We start from the raw sequence: 25,031 nt of genomic DNA, 5'->3' as shown, positions 1-25,031 counted from the left end.
TTATTCAAAGTACGTCCAATGGTTAATTTGAATGGATTGTGCCCGTTTAATGGGAATAATTAGCCCTGTTAATATAAGGAACGGCAACGAAGGTACATCTCCGTTGTAAGTGATTCGTGCAGCTAACTTTTGTTCTCATAGTTAACGCCTAATTAGCTCCTTACACATTTACATGGAGAAAATTGATGGCGATTACATCACTGGGTCCGTGTAAACTGTTTAATATTCCAAATGAAATAAATTGGAATGTTATAGCAGCTTTAATTCACTTAGTTTTAAAAGTAATCTTAGTCATCGCGTGTCGGTAGATTTATTAAAGATAAAGGAATGTCGGTGACAAGCGTACACCTGTCGATGTTAAACGCGAGCCTAAAAACCGCAAATGACCTCAGTAATGTTTTTCCACGACAATTAACTTAATAACGCTTTAAGGAGTAATCAAAGCCTGTACTGTATTTCCTTAAATGTCGTTTAAAGAAAAAACATATTGCGGTTTTGCAGACTATTTTAGCGTAGTGAGGGTATTTTCTTTAATTTGGCATCGGCAACTGGCGACATTGACAAGTGCGGATTGTCGAGCGCTCGCGCGCGCCTGTCACTCGTGACGGACAGACGGCTGTCGCCGAGAAAGGGAAAAAATAAAAGTGGAATAACCCTGCACTTCATTGCAAGTGAGATAGATATACGTTTTTGAATCGAGGATGAAACGAGACGTTCGACTTTGAAGAGACAAGCTCAGGGATTCTCTTGGAGATGGTTGCGAGATATCTACCAATAATTTTGTGCTTGAGACGTCGATTACTTCTCGAGCTTGATGTTTGACTTTCAAATAACTCACTGGAGCTATTGTGTATGCCAACATGGGCCAAGGAGCTGACAACCAGTGTACGATAAACATAAAGATTTTTCGAATCTTTTTAAATTAGACATTTTAAAATAAATTATTTAAAAAATCCAATAAAAGCATTATTTATTGTGACATAGTTTTAATCACATGCACATAATGTATATATATATATATATATATATATATATATACTAATTACCGAACAGAATAATGATGAGCTCAGCTGTAGTAATTTTAACGTATTCCTTAAAGCACCTAACGTATCGAGCACCAGTTCGATTATTGCCATTAGCATATCTGGAAACGTATTAAGATGTACTTAAATTTTAAGTATTGTAAGTGGTTGAACCCGAAATGATAATCGATATCGTCGAAATTACGACCATTATCCGCATGGAGGCTGGATGGGAGCGACCATAAGAGTGAACAGATTAGATATAAAGAAAACACTCCCCGGATATTACACTATAATTAAGAACATTTACGTGTTAGGGGCGCCAAATTTATCGCCGAGTTTTTTGTCGATATGAAGCCATCGGTGGGTATTTATGTGAGGATGTTCGGGTACGTGTGAGGTCCGAATGCTGCAGTAGTCGGGTTATCTTGTGGTATATCTTTACGAGTCCCCGCTGACTCCTCTCGGCGACCTGTCGACACTTAATGGCTCTCTCAGATTAGTATACAGTTCGAGACCCCAATATTTTCGGAGTCCGTGTTTTTCGGTTTGTTTATAGCTTAATTAGGCTGTTTTGTTTAAGTGGGAATTGGTACCGTCGTCGGTCTAGCCAGATAAGGTGTCGAGGTATTTACGATTTGATATCGTCGACTGCCTTTGATTGTGGGTACAGTGTAGTCGTTTTGTTTTGATCGAGTTTTATGTCACTGCGCCGTTGAAACTAGGAGCTTTAAAGGTTTATTTATGTATTTTCATGAGTTTATGGATCTGTGTGTAAACATTAACGTTTTTCTTTCAATTATCTACTCTGTCTATCGTACGTTGATAAGATGTAATTTAATTAACTTTTTTACCATGAGAAAAATGTAATGTCATAGTTTTTTAAGTGACATGATATATTGTATATATTTGAATGGTTTTTAAACTTTTAGTGTGTTTAATGAGGATTTAATAAAAATAGATTTTAGAGAAATCTGAAATAAAAAAAATAGTATTATTCCTATAAATATATATCAGAAAACTCATTAAGCGTTACGTCACGACCGCTCACCGGTCATTGGACAGAAGGTATAGGTATATGATAAGGTAATTTAAATAAAAATGAAATCCTTTTTCATTGATAAAGATTTGACACCGAAAAAACAACGAAGTAAAGAATGCAGGGATTTACTAATGAAAGGGACCAATTAACGATGATTATTTTTTTCTCATGACTAATGTGATACAGCGCGTTCTAAGTGCAGTTATTGTTTTTTTAAATTTTATTTATAATTGTTTTTTTTTTTAATTTTATCATAAATGTCATGTAATGTTTCATGACAGATGATTTCCTAGAGAACCCTTAAAAATTTTGATTGTAATTAATGGCGGACCTCTCCAAAAATTTTTCAAATCATTAGAATTTCCTTATAATATAATATGTTTTATCGAAGAAAAAGAAAAGTTCAAATGTAGATCAGTTGTCAATGATTCGTTTTTTATGCATCATTTGACCTTTATGGCGGGCAAAAAGTCGTTATACAAATCGGCTTAAGTCAGTTTTTTGTACACATAAAAGAACGTTTTCCTTAATTGTTAAGGACAATTAAACAACCTACAAAAAGTAGCCACCACTGGGCTCCTGTCCGTTTGACGTTTGAGGAGAAATTTGAAGGTAATTCCATCACGCTGTTCCAGTGCTGGGTTTGAAATCCCAAGCATTGGCTAAGATCCATACGTTCTAACCGCCGGGTCATCTCAGCTCACATTAAAACTGTCATAGGACAACTGTATATAAACATTCAAGAAATTAACTTCTGACAACACCCTTGGTCTCACCATTTATATCATTACGTTAAAATAATTATGATTTTATTCATAGTAACAATAATGGCGTTTATAATTGGTTCCAATCCAGATATGGAAAAGGTAAATAGTTTGCGGTCATATATAACGAAGACAGACACATAATCTTAATCTAAAAATAAACGTTACTTAATAAAGCGGTTTTTTTTAAAGTATTTGTTATTGTTCAATTATTAGACTTATTTTTAAAGAGGAAAGTGTTTTGTTTACGAGATCAAACTTAGGTCATTTTTAAATTCTTAAAATTAGTGTTTTTTTTATAATATTATATTATGGAATAATATAATTTAATATCGTTTACTTTCGGAGCACGCTGTATACTCTACTTTTTCTTGTCACCAAGTGATAAAAATCCGGGACTAATTCAGTGCCGTGTGCGCCACCCATAGCTGTTCACATCAATTTATGGGCTTTTAACCTAATTTGTTGCTTTGCTCCCCCGTATTAACCGCCCACGCGACTGCCATCTTTGTTTAGCGATCGGTATTAATTACATATCCCTTCATAAATTATGCACGATAAATATTTATTCTACAACTGATGCAAGCTAGTTGTAATCATTTTATAGAGGTATAAATCGACTTGGTATGTTTCTGTATAAATATTTCCCACCTAGACGCTTTCGTGGTATTGAGATGATGAAAACATACTACGTATTAAAATGAGAAGCAACGTGTTTATTCTAAAATGACTTAACATGTTTTTTTTATGGCATCGGTTGGCGGGCGAGCATATGGGCCACCTGATGGTAAGTGGTCACCACCGCCCATAGACAAAGGCGCTGTAAGAAATATTAACCATTCCTTACATCACCTATGCGCCACAAACCTCGGGAACTAAGATGTTATGTCCCTTGTGCCTGTGATTACACTGGCTCACTCACCCTTCTAGACTTTCAATAGAGAGTACTGTTATTTGGCGGTAGAATATCTGATGAGTGGGTGGTACCTACCCAGCCGGGCTTGCACAATACCCTACCACCACATTACCGAATGATATTTTTTTTTGCAAATTGGTAAAACTATTTAACGGAATAGATAAAAAAGTTAGTATTTTAGATTAGTTTAGAATAAAAAGATAGATAGATTTTCGAATGATATCGAAGACGTATTTAAATAGCAGTAAATTGGAGATCAGTTGTCACGATCGTATCCTCATTCATCCAAATCAAGTTTTCAATGAAAGAATTATCCTTTAAATTATTGATAGATTTAATGAATCAATTTTATCTCTCAACGAAACATAATCCTGGATTAGGATGAAGTTTAAAACTGATAACGTATTAAGATGTCACCAGTAATGATGTGCCTAAATCCAAATCAGCCTAACGTACGGACATACAATGTATATTCATTCCTAAAGGGTTAGGAGGAGAATAGTTAATTTTGCAGGAGATTTGTGCACAAACACAGCTGCGCTATGTTGGAATAAAAATCCAATATATTTTTATTGGCTCGACTCTAAGTTTGATTATAGGACATCGGGATCTTCAGCCTTAAAATCTAGCTGATAGACCTACGAGGCAGTCAATACTTTAATTCTACTTTCATAATTCATACAAGGCCTTGACTTTTTTCCTACTTTGAACTTGGTCCAAACTTTGAATCCACAATTTTTGGTTAAGATTCATGTGTTCGAACCACCTCGTAATCCCAGCTGATTATAAGTGATTCATGAATGCTTTTTCTAAGGGAATTGTTAATGTAATCTGTCGTTTCATTGACTTTGAATCTTTATATTTCTTCAATGCCTTGAACAAATCGAATCGATTTGTTACATCTATTCCAATCAGACATACCATTAAATCTACAAAAAAATAAAACTTAAAGTAATAAAATAAATTAAGCGAGATTATCAGATAAAATAATACATTATTGATACTTTGTATCTGATAAGAAGTAAGTTTTTGTAATCACGAAAATTATTCGCGATATTATCGTACAAAAATCTAATTTACTTTACGGCTAAATATTCATCAAATACATACATATACCGATAAATTAATTTAATATTCATTAAAGTCTATTTGTATAGTTTTGCTTGATACTTGATATATCATCAAGTATCAAAATGATTGCATCTTTATATATGTCTTAATATATCAATATATTATATAATAGACATAGTCCTATCTGACTCAATAACTTAAAGTATGAAGCTTTATCTGTTAGTATAGTTTCGTCGTGATTTGTTAAGAAATGTCTTTTCTTCTTTCGAATGACGAGTCAATAATGACAAAAAGAGAGAAATCGCTGTTCAACTAAACGCTAAAGTCATGAAATTAGGACTAATTCGTTACGTTATATGGTGGCGTATCAAGTTAGGATTTTGCAACATTTTGTTTTTATGGAGGACTCTGAACAACTCAATAACCAAGCAACTCGATCAAAGTACCTTTTGGTGTACCAAGGCAAATAAAGCAGGCAGTTCAAATCCAATGGCTTTAATTTTTTTTATTTAACATGAAGTCAGACTGGCCTATAGATAGAAGTTGTGGATAATGGTAAAAAATATTAAGAATTAGTCAATACGCCACATAACTTAGGATCTTAGTTTTGCCCGTAAATAGACTGGATCACGCACCATTCAAACCGGAACACAAAAATACTAAATAATGCCTAAACATATTTACTGCTTATATGTACAATGTACATATATTATACATATCAAGATAACTTAAAGCTAAATATTTCTACTACATTCCTACGTCTTTGCAAGCAGTATACATTAAAATTAAAACGATTTGATCAGTATCTTAGCTGCATTTTTTCTCGAGCAATAGATAAAGATGTGATTGACATTAGGATCGTTTTAAACGTACATTTTTTTAGAATTTGTAATTTGTTACGTAATATACAATAAAGGAAAGCTTTTTAAATTTTTTTTAAGAGTTACAGTGCATTCATTTCGTAAATAGTGTTCGATATATGAATCTGTTTCCACGAAAAGTTTGTGTATTTGATAGAATTGTAATGTTTGATTGATTGATCTTAGTATTACAAATTAGTTTTGAGAAACTATCAATGACTGAGTCATGATGTATAAACATAACATAATATAAAAGCAGACTCATGAGAAATTCCCCGGAACTATAAGACCTACGTACGACTGACGATGATTCAAAACTACTAATAAAAGTCTGTTGGAATAAAAAAAAATTAATTTGATACAATTGGAGAATATTAACCGGAGATAATGGGTTCTACCCTAGTAAGTAAAACTGCATAATTTATGTTTACAAGTCGAGTAAGTGCTCGGTGACGAAACGACAAAATGAGACCGACATTTTTCTGAAGAAGTTCTGACGCTATACTCTATGACTAACAGAACAGCGCGTTGGTTTAAAGAAGTTTATTTCCAAAAAGAACAAAGTTCGCTTACAAAGAAAATTTTTAAATTATAACTACAATTAAGATATTACAAAATAATAAACAGTAGTGATATTAAACAAGATCAGTGAAATCCTCTAATATATGGGTTCTTAATCTTTTTTTAAATATATTTAGAGATTTTGAATTTACAACACTTAGAGGCAAAGAGTTATACAGCTGTGCTACTTCAAATGAAATAGTTTTAATGCCGTACTTGGTTCGTGGTTGGTAGAACCAAGCAACTTAAGCAGCAGGCTTAACTAGAGCTGTAAAGAACTTTGCTTTAAAAAACATTGTCCCGGAACTTCTCCCCATCATAAATACCCAACAATTAAGGATCTTTAAACTTCAAGTCAGCAGAGTTGTGCACGTTCCAAGATAATATTTGAATCTCCATATTAATATGTTTTAACTTTATTCACTTTAAATTATTGTAATGTTTCAAAACGTAATTACGTAAATCAATTGTCCGTTCCCACTCCTTATCTTGTTTCACCAAATACGTCGTAACCCCTAAACAAAATCATTAAATGAAGCTATCTTTTGAGCAATAAAGCAGTTTATTATGTATCTTACATTAGCAAAACGGCTCCCGATAACCCAAAAAAAAAGCCGCAAAAAAGAAGCGCTGACATTTAAATCGAGTCGTATTTTATAACGAAATAATATATAGTTGAAAATAATTTGTTTCTGTTTTTCTTATAAACAAAAAGTAAACGATAATGTGCGATGCGATAAGACCCAAAAACGTCCCAAGATCTTTGCTAAGGTGAAGTATATAAATATTTTCAATATGCAGGCGAATTTTTGACATATACCACTTAATTTACACTAATGAATACGAAATGAATGCACGTCGACAACTAATGGTCAGCGTTCAGAGCCATAGTGATGTTAATTTAAACAAAATTTTATATCGACAACATATATTATTTCTTTTGACAAATTCAGAGAGGTTTTATGCATGGATTTAAGTTATTCGAACGCGATAAACGATCTTTTAGGGTTCATATTTAAGGCAAACATAAAGGTATTACGTTTAAAAAAAAAATCATCCTTAATAAAATGTCAAATTGGTAATATACGTTTACTGATTATATTTTATTGAATTTAAATCGTTTAAAGGAGTCAACACCCAAAAGATTATCGATTATGTTTAATCGCATCACTAAAATGAATTTAGATAAATGAGCGGTCGCATAAAAATCAACTCTTTTGGCCTAATCGAATTAGGCACTGATAGTTATCTGTGCGATTTAACACATTTTGCATTCTTTTGTCCATCGGCTAATAAAGCTGGCAGGTAGCGATCCTCTGCCCGGTGTTCTACCTAAACAAGTTAATGAATTTCTGTTTGTTTCAATTTTGGATCGATGCAGTAAATTAAAGTTTTTTTTTTAAGTAATTTTAATAATAATACTATTTATTATGCAAAGATGCAAATGTTGAAATGTAATGGTCAACCTTTGAAGATGTACAATAAGGCACCTACTAATGTGTTGTTGCTTATATAAATAATATATTTTTTTTTTATTATTATCTATTCAAAGCTGATCAATTCGTACTATAATTCACAATTATATCGCCTAAAAAGTAAAGAATAATTTCATTGTTTTCTTACAAATTTGGTAATATTAATTTTGACTAGTCAAATTGTTCATAAAATTGTCTGAACTAGGTTTGATTTCCCTGGAATATAACACATTTTATTTTTAGTGTTAGAAGTTACGAGATTGTGAAAAACTGAAAAAATATGTTGCTATATGAACTTTACCAAAAATTTAGGTCATAGGAAAATATTACCAGTGACCACAATAAAACCTTGACAAAACTGAAAATATGAATCGTCTACATTGATTATCAACAGTCCATTAATAAGAAAATATATTTCAAACTCTTCGATTCGAATTCGAAATTCAAATGCGAAGAAACATATAGATAACCCACATTAATGCTTGCATCCTTTAATTATCGTATTCAATGTCGTTTGTCAACGGTTTGTTTTTTAGGAATAACATTCGAAATCAGTGATTGGAATCGAATTCATTCTTAAAATAGTGTTCCTTTTATAGACTAATAGGATTAGTCGTTCGAAATTTAAAATATTATCACATCTTAACTGTAATTTATGGGTCAACAATTTTTTTTTTTTTTCTTAAAAGTAAACTATGTCTTCTTGCGTTTTTAAATTAATACAACGATAAAATAAAAAGGTTAATTATTAACGGTATTAGGCAATCTGCTAATTTAAAACTTGGTAATGGTATTTTACAAGTTTTTTTTTTTTTTAATTTGTTTTAGGAAGTCGGGCGATCATGTAGACTTGATAGTAAGTTGTCATCTGTGACTCTATATACATTCCATATAACTTCTTACACCGTCAACCAAGGGAGTTAGATATCATCTATACTATAATATATATATATTTTAAATGCGAAAGTAACTCTGTTTGTCTGTCTGTTACGCTAATTATTATTTAATTTAACGAGCAAGTTTGAAAGAGGAAGGGCACGAACGAAGTTGCGGGCGACAACTTTTATCCTATAAGCTGCTATGAACAGCAATAAGCTGGTGATAGAGTATCAATGGAACCAGATGGACCAAAAATGAAGCGTAAAAACATTCCTCTCCTAGAACTTACTATCAATATATAACCAAAATGATTATTGGATTTACGACACTTTAGTGCATATAAAACCTCATTTAAGTAAACTATTTTGATTACAACTATTAATTATTATATATAATATATTTAATTACCTTATTTTTTTTTGGCTGAGTTCTAATATAACTAACTAAATATAACTTTTATGTTAAGCTTTGTTGTTGAGAATTTTTATCACTGTAAATCCATGTTAAAATCGTATAAGTTCGTTTTATGAGGAGTGTTATAAAATTATAAAGTTAAATACAAACGGTTGTTGAAGGTGTTAGATACTATAAACAAAATTAAATAAATTCGGAGTTCCGTAGAAATATACATTTTTTACATTTCTTCATTAGCAGCCTGTAAATTTCCCACTGCTGGGCTAAGCCTCCTCTCTCTTTGAGGAGCCTTCTCTTGTGGAACATATTCCACCACACTGTTCCAATCCGGGTTGGTGGAATACAAATGTGGCAGAATTTCGTTGAAATTAGTCACGTCGAGGTTTCCTCACGAGATGAATTATAAACATAAATTAAGCACGTTAAAATTCAGTGGTGCCTACCTGAGTTTGAACACGAAATCATCGGTTAAGATGCACGCGTTCTAACCACTGGGCCATCGCGGCTCTCAGGAAATATACATATAAATAAGAATTTAATTGTCAATATTTGAATCTATCAATCATCTATTAATGATATTTAAATCTACAATTTGTTGGAAACATGTAATTGTAATCATAACTAAAAAAAAACTTTTAAATTTACAATCGATACTGGCAAATAGACCACCTGGTGGTCATCATCATCCATAGAGATTTGCGCTGCGAGAAATATTAACCATTCCCTACATTTTCAATGCGCTATAAACCTTGGGAACTAAGAAGTTATGTCGCTTGTGCCTGTAATTACACTGACTCACCCTTGTAACCGGAACACAATAATACTATTGCTGTTTAGCGGTAGGATAAGTGATAAATATGTGGTACCTACGTAGACGGCCCTACAAAGACCTACCACAAAGTAAATAAATAAAATTTTATATTTGGTTGTAATATTTTACATATATATTTAAGTATGTACTCACATGCTGTAAGGAAATTTTATTATTATATATTGAAACTTTAGCAAGATTATAAAAATAAGAATCGACAATATAAATACCTACCATCGTAATATTCATGATGTCTCGTGACACCTGTCTATTGTTAGCTATTCATAAAAATGATTTCATCTCACAATTATATTTAAACAAGAATAATGTACGATCTGGTCAAGTCCGCGGGGTATCGCTGGATGCAGTTCGCTACTCACCGGTCAAGGTGGTCGTCATTGGGAGAGGCCTATGTTCAGCAGTGGACGTCTTACGGCTGATATGATGATGATGATGAATGTACGTCAATATTACCCATGAATATCGATAACGGCATTGTGGGTAATCAGATTAACCTTATAGCGCTACGTGTTGTATTTTCATAGTTCTTAAAAATCACAGTAACACCTCGTTTATATTTTACTTTCAGAGCAAAAACCTTTTTTCTTGAATATAATACACACAACTTTTCCACTAGACAGCTTCGCTGCGGATTGGTAATATCGTAATCTTAATAAAATACTTATACTAGTAATTTATGTTATATTTTTAAAATAAAACAATAATAAAGAAAATTATTACCACACGTATTGTCGTAAATATATAACGTTTTAGTTGCAGTAAATAATATAAAGGGACTTCTGTTCACGAATTTGATTTCTTTTTTAATTTAACACTTTTGAATTGAGTCATTATTTTAGAATAAATATTATTTTTAAAATTTTGAGTTCTGTCTTAGTTTTACTGTAGCAAAATTTCATCTTACAAATAAATATTTCCTTCCATTGTGTATCTTCACCATCAATAGTTAGATTAATTATTTATTAAAACGAAATCAAATCATAAAGACCTAACGCTAACAAGGATTCGAACCCGCAATATGTTCTACCCATAGCTCCTCATATTGCAAGGGTTGTCTATGGCAACTTACGAGATCTTTAGCGTTTTAAAATTATTACAAGAATGAATTGCTAACTGTGATTGTAAATTCGGGAGAATATGTTTTGTAATTAGAAGACCTCAGTCTTCGTAACTATCAACCCACACTGTAGCAGCGTGATGGAATAATTTAAAATCTTCTCCGCAAGAGGATAGACTGACTACCTGTGGAACATTTATAAATGTCACTTTACTCCTAAATAAAAAAAGCATCGGAATATCAGATGACTGATTACCCAATAGACGTAGAAACTATTAATTAATCAGTATATTTACCCCTCATGAGTATTTTCCTCATGCTTCGTCTTTGTGTTGTGCAATTCCAACGACGATTTCTGAACTGATGTGCGCACTCCGTTGCTCCCAGCGTTACACCTCGACTTATTTCCTTCAGTAGACCTGTCTCGTTCCTGCAGATCTGTGCGAGACGGCCGCGCGTGCGCCGGTTTTTCTTGCAAACCATACGAGGGTCCAGGATTACTGCGCTGCCAGACGCCCTAAAACATATGTTAAAATTAATATAATTGTCAGAGGCGTAATTTCAATTGTAGCTAAGCGTCTTTAGAATTTATTAAGTTTTGGAGCTGATTTCACAATGCTGCTTCTATGATGATAAAAATGTGGCAGTATTTTATTTAACACGCAATTTTTTTATGTTTTTATTTACAGCCGAACAAGAGATAAAAAGTTAGTAGTATTTCCCGGGATTTGAACCCACTATCGTTTAAGATTCACGTGTCCAAACACAGGTGCACTCTCTATTCCGTCACTCTTATAATCCGATGGAACTACAAAGCCAATACGAATGGAAAGAGTTCATGCCCCAGACAAACGTTTTTATGTGCTTTCTGAGGGACTATTGAGAATTATTCGACAGGAAAACCCAGTCAATATTTCCGATCCTATTTGGGACTTAAAGCCAGGACCTCGGTATCTGCGGCCTTATATACTAGATCAGCGAGGCAGTTATTTATAATTTGACTATAAAAAGGTAATCTTTTAAAAATAATGTAGACTATATGTTCATAAAGGTATTATATATTATTTGTGAACGAGTGTGTAGAATGTCGAAAAATAAACGTCTTAAAATTTTATGAATTCCTGACAAATAGATAGCTTTTCGTGACATCGATTGTATTGTTATAGTAATTGCTTACGTGTATTTATTTAAAAATATATTATATTATTTTACCCACGTAGAGTCGAGACGAATATTCAATTTCATATAAGTATCAAATCCCCTTATTTAATGATTAAAACACAAATCTTATCCACACGTCAATTTCAAAATCAGAACGTTCCTAATTACAGAAACGGTCGTAAAAACCGACTTACTACAAGTAGTGTTGTACTCCGAACCGGTAAATATCGATTTACGATCCGCCACGGGGATCGACGAGAGACGAGCGCCAGGTCGCGCTGAGTGATCAATTGTTTACTCAATGAGAGTTCATTGTCAGAGCACCGAGTGCGAAGCTAGTTCGAATAAATTTAGACGTGTCTGAAGACTTACCGGGAATCGGGTCTCGTTCGATATTGATCGATTGTATTAAATTCATTTTAATCTTACGATTCGATAATAAGGAATCCGATTAGAATTGAATTCAACTCAGATTGTCGCTTATTATACCGAACAGGTTTCCTTCGTCGTTCAATAAGGTTTTCAACGGCATAGAATATTTTAAGAAATGTATAGTTTTATATAATATTAATTTCGTATTGGTTTAAGAGTGATTATTAAAAGTAAATTTTATCGATATTCATCTTTATTACGCCGCGTTTAATAAATTTTCGATGTTGCGTAATACTTTGATGAAAGTTGTACGCACTGGATCAACATTCATCCAAAATTAAATCAAAAGTATTAATGACTTTCTTTATAATTCCTTGACACACTACGATCTTACTTAGTACTACCAAGATATAAATATTATATATATTAAATTATATATATACTATTATGATAGAAATGATGGAAAATGAAAAGTTTTAGATATTTTCGTATCTATGTTTGTAAGTATCATTGTGTGAGTTTGTATGTAAGTATGTATGTTCGAGAACACTTTTGAGTCGTCTGTCTTCAGTGGAAATGATAATATTGACTCCAAGTTAAATATATTCCGTGCCTAATCGCGTTATAAATAACTTGTTTTAATAAAATATCGACAACAGATCGACCAAGTTACTATCAATCGAATACAGGAACGTATATATAATAAACACATACGTATTTTTTATAAAATAGATATAATATAAGTCACACATAGACAAGTTTATGATTTTTATTTCCGTTTATTTTTAATTTTCTCGTTAAAATCTAGTTTTCCTGGAAGCATTTCTTTCGGATCGATTTATCCTTATCAGTTTAGTGTATATTTGTTCGTTAGGATGTAAAACACGTGTTTCTTATCATATATCAAGTTAAATTGATTGTTATTAATCTTTACATCACGATATAGTTTTATACAAGGAAATATTCTAACGCCAAGTTATAATTGTAGTGATTTTGATTGGAAGTGTTAGTTAGACGATTTAATTACACGACTAACCTAACCTAACCTACGTGGTTGGGAACGCTTTGACGATGTTTTGGGTGATTTATCATTACTACTTACACCCACATTGACTATCGACCATATAATATTAGTATTAAGAGTGCAATTTGCACATGCTGTATCCAATATATTACTTTTTTCAAAAATATCTTCAAATTTTATAACAGATAGGCGGATAGTATTTAAATGCGCGTTTATTATAACTACACTTGGTGTACACCAACCCGCTCCTCCAATATTCTACCGACAAACAGCAGTACTCTGTATTGTTGTGTTCTGGTTTGAAACAGTGTTACTAAAGGAACAAGAGACATAAGATATTGGTTCCCAATGTTGGTGGTGCATTGGCGATGTTGGGAATGGTTAAGATTTTTTACAGCGCCAATCTCTGTGGATGATGGTGTTACTTGTGTGCCTACCTATATCTAAAAAAAATTGCATCACATATGTTCGAAATTCGAAATATATAACTTATGATATACATACGTTTGTATATTTTTAATATTCTGAAACGAAAATTATCATATAATATATAGATTTATAAATATCGACAGATATGTATGAGTCAGGATGTTTTTACGTGTTCACACATTATGAAAACAGCAAAAGAATTTACATAGAAAATGTATCGATCGTATATTATAAGCAACTAGTAATTGACCTTGTGGTTTTACTACAACAGTAAAAATGCTACAACAGTAAAAGTCAGAAGCTGTGTAAGTTATGACTCGTTCCAGAACTGCAAGGCTCACATGAAATGATTTTATTAACCCCATACGCCGAAAATGTTTACGCGGTTATAAGTGATTTCATCATCGGAATTTTAAAGCAGTGAGTTCTTCAACGGTTACAGTCTTTTCGTAATTTACCTGATTTATGACATAATCTAACAAACTAACTGTCTAACTAAAATTGTGATAGAATTACTTATGTTCCAGCTGAAATAAGATCTCATTTATTTTTAAAGAGAGCTTATTCCAATACGTTACTGCAATTCCGGTCGGTTTCCATCAGTATTTTCTTTCACCACCGAGATAAGCATTTAAAAATTAAGCGGTGTCTTCCGGGTCTAAGCCCGCAATCTTTCGTTAAGATGCACATGTAACTTTAAATTAAGGTTCACAGCAATACAATATATAATGGTACAAGTTTAAAATATCGAAACTTAATCGCATTAATTTAAAAATCTCTAACAGATACGGTGGTACGATTCCAGGAGAATCATTACCAACGCTTACATTAGTTGTATCAATCGCTTTCGAGTGGCGGTTGAATGCGGTTCGGTTGACACCTAGCGACGTCCGTCTCGGTTGAGATACGCACCGTTCAAAATACGAGATTCTGACTCGATCGAGTCAAGATTTCTGAATTGTTCGATCCTTTTTATGGTAGTAGTTTTGTATGCACAATCATTTAATTTACCATACGATTAAACGATTTACTTTTTACGATTGTTTAAGGAGTCTTTATTTGTGGTATCTGCCTTTGAATTTTTGACTCTAATAACCCTGAAAACTTTTTGAAATATATACCTATATGGATTCATATCTTCCCTCAAAATCAAATCAAATCTGACAAATCTGGAGAAATATGAGGCGTAAAACTAGCGGCTTCCGAACTACTATTGAGGATATAAAAATTTAGAAAAACCTTATAACTTTTTAGTGACATGGCTCGGGTTTGATCCTCGATGGCTAGGATTAGGCCTTATAAGCTAGCTAGACCAAAGAATCAGTCACGAACATTTACAAAGGTTTATCCAAACAGAAACTATTCAATAATATTCGTTAGCAAATTGTAGCTGAATGAGTCGGTTAGTTCATCACGTATTTGCCATAATTATTGTCACACCACATCCAAGGAACAGTTACGAAATACGTCAATGAGCAGTTTCGGTTTATTTTGGCTTCAATTTAAGTGTATCTTACTGACAGGATAGTTTCACTGAACTAAGAAAATTGTATCGTAGACGATTAGGCGATTTTCAACTTTATTTTTACTAAGGTAAGAATTATAATTGCTGGAACGTAATTTTAATGGAATATTGCCAAATCAGTGACAAACCTCTGTCTATCCAGACGAATAAATTAACTGTGATAAGTTGTATGTCAATTAATTATTCTTCAAAGCACCATCTGGTGAGAAAGTCGGCTGAGCGCAGCGAGGAAGTGGCCTAACGATGGACACGCGAATATTATAACGAATGTCTTTTTTCAATGTTTTTATAATCTTTTATATAATCTTTATAATTATATTTATAATCTTTATAAATATAAATCGTTTTTATAATCTTTATAAGCGTGATTTTACAAATCGTCGCATTTTAAAGAAAAAATCCTTGTTTTAGTATGACCCAAAAAACGGAACGTTTTTTCCTGAAATAATTGTTTCTTCTGCCAAAGTAAAATACTTGATGGTATTATCTTATTGTGCGTTTTATTTATAATTAAATTTATTATTTGAAACAATGCTTTTATTGTACCTGATTAATAAAGAAATATATAAATGTATCAGTTTAGAGTTGATTGAAACATTTTTTTATAATTTGTAAAATAAAAAAGTCGTATTCTTATATCAAACAATTTATTTAAATTAACTGAATAAAGTAAAGGATAAGTATAATAAGTTAAGGATGAATGGACAAAAATCTGTTGACTAATTTCTATAGTCTATTGGGATGAATAAACTTATTTCGTTAATGGGGTTCCCTGAATATTTCCCTTTCTATTTTATCGTGACATCAGAACGAGCCGTGACCTACGTCAACAATACTTGGCACGCACTGCCCAGTTTTATTAGACCACACAGATATATTTACAGTCACTAATTACCTTGCGATTTATTTAGCCCACTTTCATTTCTTGGTCTCGTTACGTTCTTTAAGGTTGGCCGATTTTCGTGATGCTTCTTGAAACTAACGTTGGCATTTGCAATCTCACGTCCGTCTGTGACGAATGGATTAACTATAGATATTATCAAAGGATGACATTTCTAAGATGTATTTCTGCTCGTGTTTAAAAACGTATGAAGTAAATAGCTTTTAGTTGGACGTTATAGTAGTGTTAAATTATAATAAGCTAATTAAGTTTGAAGATGAAACGAACCAAGCTGTCCCACTCGATACGTGGATCTTAATAAAAAATCTTCGATTCAAATCGGCGAACACCAATGAGATTTATATTTATATGTTAATTTTGTGTTTCCAACGTCCATTTTGTCGATGGAAATTCTTAAATACACTTTCAGACAAAAAGAAAAACTAGACATTGATCCTACGCCTAAACTTCTGGTCGTTTCGGATTTGCCCCATCATGGGATTTACAAGGGTACGAATAGTGTGATTGTGTTTTCAAAAATAATGAAACCTATAGTATATCCTGCGTAGATATGTTTCTCTTGGCCGCTATTTAAATCAGTCATGATGTCATAATAAATCCATCCATACGTACAAATACTTAGTACTGCAGCGTGTTGGAACTCATCTTCATTTACCAGTTTAACGAGGCCCTTCTCGGCTAGTCTGATTCAGATCAGTAACATTTTTTTTTAATATTTAATAATAATAATATAAGTAGGTATATGAGTGGAAGTAACAATCCATCAATTGAAATCGATTATTACTGAAGACGAAGTGAAGATCCCAAAAACGCGACAGAATTTGGTGATCTGTGATGAAAGAAAAAAACATACCAAACTCGCTTCCAGAAAATTCTTAAAAATACTTTTAATTGTAATTTTACAAGTCAATTACGATTTAATTTCCATGTAAGTTTAGCTACCATCGTTTCGGAATGTGGTATTCACTGAGAAAAACCAACAAGAGCTCCGCGTAATGTTTTATTCTGACTTATTTCGGTACATATATACTAATAATTACTATTTAATTTAAGGCGGTTTGTCTGATTGTTGTTTCTTGTTATAAATTCATTAATTTTAATGTTAAATGCTTCTCTGAAATATTAAAAGTCGAATAATGATGAGACGATATTATAATATCACAACATGCTGAAATTTCACGATCGTATTCTCTGGTGAGTTTCGACTTTGTTCCTCCGGAATATCTCCACTGGTCAGACCTTATTACTCATATCTATACTTAAAATCCATTCTTATCCAAAATCTCGTTGCCGAGTCACAATCAAACCAAGTTGAACTAGTTCACTTAGCACCGACGATAGTGCGATGGCCTGTCGCGCACGGCGGCCGCCCGCATATTTGTGCTGCGTTTAGCGTGCCCTCGCTAACATGCGTGTCGTTCTGATACAGAGTACCAAAGACTAAATAATTAAACAGAGCCAGTGGCTGAGTTACGTGTTTCTGGTTGAGTTACGACTCACTGGTTGAGTTGAGATTGTTGAAATTGAGGGTTGCAAAGATTTACCTTTCACTTTTATACAAGGATGATCACTGTATATTTTCGCATTTTTTATATTAAGAGGAAAGGTCTGAAAATGCGTTTATTCTAAGTATTATACGTTTTATTCATCTAAATTAGTGTTCGTACATAAAAATAAAAGGTAAAATATTGGCCTAGAAAATAACAGAATAAGATCGTATATAGACTGGTAGTCTTGTGGGCAGTCGGTACTAATAGGACAACAAGAAAATTGTATGTGGAGAATGCAAGAACTGCGAAGGTTGTCGTGACAGAAGAAAGCTACCAGTACCCACCAGTAGTAACATCTACCCAGTAGTATAAAAAAGGATTTAATTATATTAGATTGCCCCTTTTATGGTAGAATTTAACTGAAAATTTCATGTCGCTAAAATTCTGCACATGCTGCCGCTGAAGATAAGGCTTCATTAAATAATATCAAATTATTATAGAAAAATTGTCGTATCTTCGATCATAATCTATCTATACGTATTCAATGTACCGCGCCATTGTGCGTAGCTTCAGCAATTATCGGGCGAACCCATTATAAACGTGGACTGTGGTACTGAAACGATTTATTGTAAGCAGCCTCATAATATAAAAAAAAATCATTACAATTTATAAGGATTATTTTCTTAATTTGAAAATTATTTAATACAATATAAAATAAATGTACCCGATTGATTGAATACTCCTTGTTCAAAATGAACAACTCATGAAACGAGATAAAATATAAATTGTATTTATCATATTTTGTTTAATTATTGTCAAATACTAATATTCTACAATAGTATTTATAACGTAAGTGTATGTTAGAGTTTATTAACATAACATTTTCGAAAGCGTAAAACGTTGACAATATACGAACGACTTAAAACCAATTTTAAATAGACATACAAACAACTGTACCATAAAATATATATGATGTGACCACTAAAACCCTGCGACAACATTGCTCATCGGTACATACACTTTTAAAAGTGTTTGCTCACATACAGTGACAGAACTATCTAGTCTGACGATTGCAGGCTGTTGACAATCGTAACCTACAACTTAATTATAAACAATTGATATGAGCCGTATTGTTAATGTAATAAAGTTAAAAATACCGTGTATAGATGCATGATAAGCTGGTGGGTTTGTAATGGTAATGATGTTTACAGTTAAGTCGTCATGTAGTCGCTAATCGTGTCGAAGTCGCGAGTTAGCGCCTCGCCCGGTGTCCGCAAACAATCTCATTCATTGTCACCCGTTGAATGAGAACCAATCTGTCCTGATGAGTGTGTACACTTACGGTCTCACGACTGGCTTCTCGCGGGGGTGGTCACACATAGCGCAATTATGTTAAATCTTATGGAGCTTAAATACGTTTGAGTTGAAAGGGTTTAATTATTAAATCCCGACCCAAAATTACTTAATCGGATTTAGTTTTTAGTTATTATTTAAATTTTAATATTTGCACGATGGTTAAGAGTTTAGGACTAATGGAATTACGTTATATTTCTAGTGTGGATATGATGGATGTATATTATATTTAATTGACTTAAAAATTCGGCTTTACAGCCTCATTGCATTGATAATTAACAAAGCGAAACTTCAATACTTATTACCACAGATATTCTAGTAAAACACAAAAACAAAGAGTAGTCATTCTAATAATTTGGTAACGGGTAAAAAAGGAAACATAAATGTAAATCTCCCACTACTGAACAGTCTTTTTTGGGGAGAAGGTTTGGAGTTCATTCGACCTCGCTACATCCGGCATGGTGTCCTCACGATGCTGTCCTTCACCACCAAAAGGCCAAATTAATTAGAAACACAAAATAATCACCGTAATAAACACATATTCTAATTCATATTCCACTGGGCCATTTCAATCAGACAGATTATATAACTTTCGAAAGTGAATTTAACATAAAAATGATAGAATTAATAAAGTCACATATGTTGAAATGCAGTAATAATTAATGTTTAAACTGAATTTAATTAACCATCTCTGCATCGATACAGAAATGGTGCAAGTAATAAAATTTTAATGTCCATCCACATTTCAATCTGTCTCAGAAACACCAGACTGTTAACGGCGTAATGTTGGTACATACCAAAGATTTCGGTAAGACTAGATACCGCATGATCATTGGATAGTATGATAATCGAGCGTGTCATCTTTCTATGCCTACGATGACGTCACCCAAGCCATACTTAAACATCATTATAATTGATTTCAAAATTAATCACAGCTATTTGAGCAACAAAATTACTCACCAAAAGTCGAAAATCTTTATTCAATATAGGAGCGTGCTCGCTTATTGATAGTCAAAAGTCTACCATGAATTTGGCAGTCTCAGACCTGAGAAAAATTGGCGAAAGAAATTCAGCCAAACAATGGTTGAGTTGGACTGAGTTTCTTTCGTCTAGACTATATATATATATATATATATATATATATATATATATATATATATAACGAACCCAAACTAAAGTAGTACCGCGCTACTTCAGAACGTTAAGCTTCGGACACGGTTGGTCGTACGGCTTGTGGTATCTAGTCTGCTTTAAATCTGAGGTACATACATTTGAGGCTTTATTATCAGCACCAAGTAAATATAACTAATGTGCACCAAATAAAAATAATTATTGAGAATATGAGGAATATATTCGAACATTTCTTCAACCTGCCTGCCTGCAGCCTGTTAAAGTTCCACTGCTGTATTTTGTACAGCCAACCTCTCCTTTTGATTATTCCACCACGCTGCTCCAATGCGTGTTGTTTATATAAATCACGTAATATATAACTACTAATATTACTTAAATGTTGCACATTTAGAAATAATGTATCATTTTCGATTATGTCCGAACAGTAAGTAAGAAAACTCTTTCTTATTTCGCCTTACTTAAACAAATATACATATTAGTATATAAGTATAAAATAACAAAATTTAGAACTGTAAACGTTATTAAAATCATTTTAAAAAAAAAGTGAAACTGCTTTAAATTTCAGTCGTTATAGTCTTAAAAACATTCAATCATAAACTTATAACTCTCAAATGAGTTTCATATAAAAATGACAATGAAATTTATACTCAATATATCAACGAAGAGTCATCATCAACATTAAAAGTTAAAATATATATTTTCCTATTGCGTTAATTTAAACGGTATTTGAAGCACGCGTTATCAATATATGTTACTGGGGCAGAGCCAAATATAAGTTTCTAATTAGACAGTAATTATTGAGCTATCTGTCAAGTATACAGTGATTAGGAAACCGGTGTTGTGACTACTCGGGACTGCTCCAAGAACAGCGGATGTTGTATTTATTAATTACGTATTAAGGGCCGGCAATATATTAATGTTAAATTTCTAAAGAATAAGTTATGATATACCGCACAGAATTTAATTGAGTACTTAATAGAGATCGTTGCTTAGTATTTAAGCGTTTCAGCTTAATATTCGAAAAGGGTAAGTTTTGTCGACGGTTATCGAAAATGTCGTGACCTGTCCTGCTCTAAAACATACCCATTAATGAGTGGTGATGAAATTATACGTATTTTCCTTAAAATGGAAGATTCATTCAATCATATTATTCCTCTAATATTTTTTACGCTCTAATATTAAATCTTTAAATTATTATTATTATTAATTACTCATGCACTTGAACAAAAAAATAACTCATTTCCGTTTTAATCTTTAAAATATATTTACTGTTTCTTTTTTGACTTACTTCGGAAATAACGCAGAACTTTTCGACAGTTTTCTTAACGATTTTTGTTAAAAATGATTTAGAACGACGTCGACACGACGAAGTAAACTAATATATATGTTTATACATATATCACAATACGACAGTTGATTTATCTTACTAGTTAGATTTAAGTAATCTTATTATTATTATTTTACAAGTGATAATAAGTAATAACTTAGTTTTAATAAAACGTAGTTTTAAAATACAAATAAACCATAAATAATTATATAACAACATAAAAATTATGTACAGATAACACAATATTAAAAACGAAGCGTAAAATTTGACCGTCTGAACGGCTTATCTTAGAATATTTAATGAGAATTACCGTATAAAAGGTTGAACTTAAACATTTGATAAAATTAAAAACAAAAATGTTTCCAAACACTGTCGCCTTAATAGACCAAATGGCTTTTAATGTTAAATAAATAAATTAATTACCCCATAAATCTTTGAGATGCGGATTCAAGATCCCTCATTAAGGAGTCAGATACTTTGTTTAATATAATGGGAATGACTGAATTATTTAAATATTATTGTTTATTAGTGATTATTTGTATCTAAACGCCATGTGTTTTTAATATTTATCATATGAAATTATAGGAAATTGAGTCATAAAAATTTGTTACGAATTTATATATCGTTTCACTAACACCTTTTTTTTTATTCATATATTGTTATAATGCTTTAGAAAAACTTTGTCTAGTATTGAATTAAATGATATAAGCGTGTCATTTTGATTAGTTTTTGATAACATACGGTAAAAAATTAACCTGTTTTTTGTTTTATTATTTTAGTCTGTTATATATAAATGTTTAGTTTAATTGAAGACATTATTAATACCGTATTAAATATTCTTAATCGACTTATATAACATAAATTACACCATAACGTGTTCTATGTCATTTATTTTAAGAAGAATCATTAACACGTCTAGCGTTCTACGGATCTTTAATATAATGCATAAATGTGTCGGGATGTTCGTTACTTATTAAAAGATTAGCTGGACAGATCTATAAAATAGATCACAGAAAAAACTTTATATTTTAAATAAAAAAAAGTAATATTTTAATCTGTTTTGAAGTTATAAGGTAATGAGCATCTTAGAAGAATTATTTTATACCTCATATAGGGACTATGTCTATGGTTAAAAGGGACTTAACCATCAATTAGGCTATTTGTTTTTCTGTATTTCTACTAAAATGACGACCTCCGTGGTCGAGTAGTGTGCACACCGGTTTTCATGGGTACGCCCCTCCGAGGGCCCGGGTTCGATTCTTGGCCGAGTCGATGTAGAAAAAGTTCATTAGTTTTCTCTATTGTCTTGGGTCTGTGTATTTGTGGTATCGTCGTTACTTCTGATTTTACATAACACAAGTGCTACTTACATTGGTAACAGAGTAATGTATGTGATGTTGTCCAATATTTATTATTATTATTATTATAAAATAAAAAAATACCAAACAAACCCAGGTACGGCTAGTAAAAAAATTACATAGTTGGAATAAACTTTCTAATGATTAATTTATTGTATCAATCAAATAAATAGCCACCTGATTTGGACGTTAATTACGACTCTCTGAGCTCTAGATATTTAGTTTGATATAATTGGAAATGTTGTCGTGTGTTAGATCCGCTGTTATACGGATGGATACATTAAAATAAAAATGTAATTAATTAGGTAATCGAAGTTTTAGCTCTATATCGAATCGTGGGCGAATGATATCGACTCGTACAAGTATGGTATACCGAAATTAAATTAATCGATTAATTATTCGCTTGAGAATAGAGCAGTGGGATGATTTTTTTCAATTTGTAATACATCGTTTTTATAGTTTATTTAACTGGCAACTGACAACAATGTTCCAAATGATTATAATAATTAAAAACATAATTAATAAGTGTATTGTAAAGTTTTAAGAATAATACAATAAAATTAAAGATAGAAATTTGATATTATATTAAAAAAAAAACTCGTTATCAAGTAACATTTACTAGCCCATCAGATTACATATCGTATTAGTGAAAAATAATCACAGTTTAGGCTTTTGATCGGAACAAACACACAAATAATTATAAGAAATTCTTTCCAAAAGGGAAACGGTTTTAATTACGTCACAAATGAAATCCAAGTCACGAAGTGTGTACGCGCATCGGCCACACCCACGTCCACCGCTGACATCAACTTTTATAGTCAATGATTTAATGAAAGGCTTGATTGGTTCAATGATTAAGTCGAGTATTACATCAACTAAATTGAAAATCGTTGAAATCAATCAACTCGCCACGAATCGGATTATTAACACGGGCCTCGCTTATGAGAGTTGAATTAAGATTTTTTTTTTAATATTGCAATGTTATTCGAACGGTACCTATAAAATTAAATACTTTGAAATTTTAACAAAATTGTAGATTAAAATAAGTGATATTATTCGTAATGAATTTCCGAACGGCAAACTTATATTGCGCGTACTTACCATACACTGCGAAATGGATCGTATATAAACGAGGATAAATAACGAAAGGTCGTAAATGTCGACAATATATAGTTTTTTAACTGTAGTCATAAATATGACTCAACCATTGTGATTTATAAGTAAATATTTAATTTAATAGAATAATTATATATTTTATATTTTTTCTTTCTATCTAGCAATTATTTTTCGTTTGAAGGGTGGTGGGGCGCCTTTTACATCGTAGAGATGATATTTGATATTATAAGGATATCTCTATGATTAGATAATACTAAATACATCGCACCGCTTGTCTCTCTACTATGAAAAAAGTTATGAAAGTAACTATGATAAATCATTGTGTTGCTGGCAGCTAGCATGCGCTTGTGCCAGACATCCGATTTTCACTATCCAAATAAACAAGAGTCGCTATCAAGGAAGTACCCAATCGTTTAAATGTTATTATATCAAAACCCAAAACCATATTGTTTATCACACGATTCATCTGAACCTTGGATGTAATCAAATTGTCTCTTCGATGATCTGGATGAACGTCAGACGTGACCGAGTTACTTAAGAGCTGTTTTGACATGACTCCGATCCTATCTGAGCTATTAGGTGTTTTGTTTTATGAACGAAAGCCTTTGTTTCATTGTGTGAAATTATCGTCGACATTATTTAAATTATTTTAATGTTGACGCTGAACGTTATCTTTACAATAAAATGTATGTATGTGGTATACGGTGTTATTCAAATGACTAAATCTATGAATTAATTTTTTTGTTCTTAATAAAATGAATATTGTGTTTAAGTAGTGTGTTTCAAAAAGTTAGGTGTTATGTTGATAGATACGAGGGAGACTAAGAAAGCTCACGGTCTTAGGATCGAACCGGTTTTTTTATATAACGATGTATCATTTTTTTTTTAAATATTTAATGCCTATATCATAGTTTTGTCGAAAGTCAAAATGTAGAGATTAACATACGTAAA

At 32.1% G+C, this 25,031-nt stretch overlaps 1 protein-coding gene across 1 annotated transcript in view; it reads right to left on the bottom strand.

Moving 5' to 3' along the window:
* The window catches only part of LOC125077169 (protein Wnt-6), a 40,696-nt gene that overhangs the window by 7,190 nt on the left and 8,475 nt on the right, over nucleotides 1-25,031 (bottom strand). Inside the window, exon 2 of the mRNA XM_047689002.1 lies at nucleotides 11,190-11,410. Within this exon, the coding sequence (XP_047544958.1) occupies nucleotides 11,190-11,410 (221 nt within the window). The remainder of the gene's footprint in view (nucleotides 1-11,189; nucleotides 11,411-25,031) is intronic.

The sequence above is a fragment of the Vanessa atalanta genome, chromosome 3 (assembly GCF_905147765.1).
Source record: "Vanessa atalanta chromosome 3, ilVanAtal1.2, whole genome shotgun sequence".
Taxonomy (NCBI): Eukaryota; Metazoa; Arthropoda; class Insecta; order Lepidoptera; family Nymphalidae; genus Vanessa; species Vanessa atalanta.
Note: the sequence above shows the minus strand (reverse complement) of the source record. Positions and strands in the feature narration are given on the sequence as shown.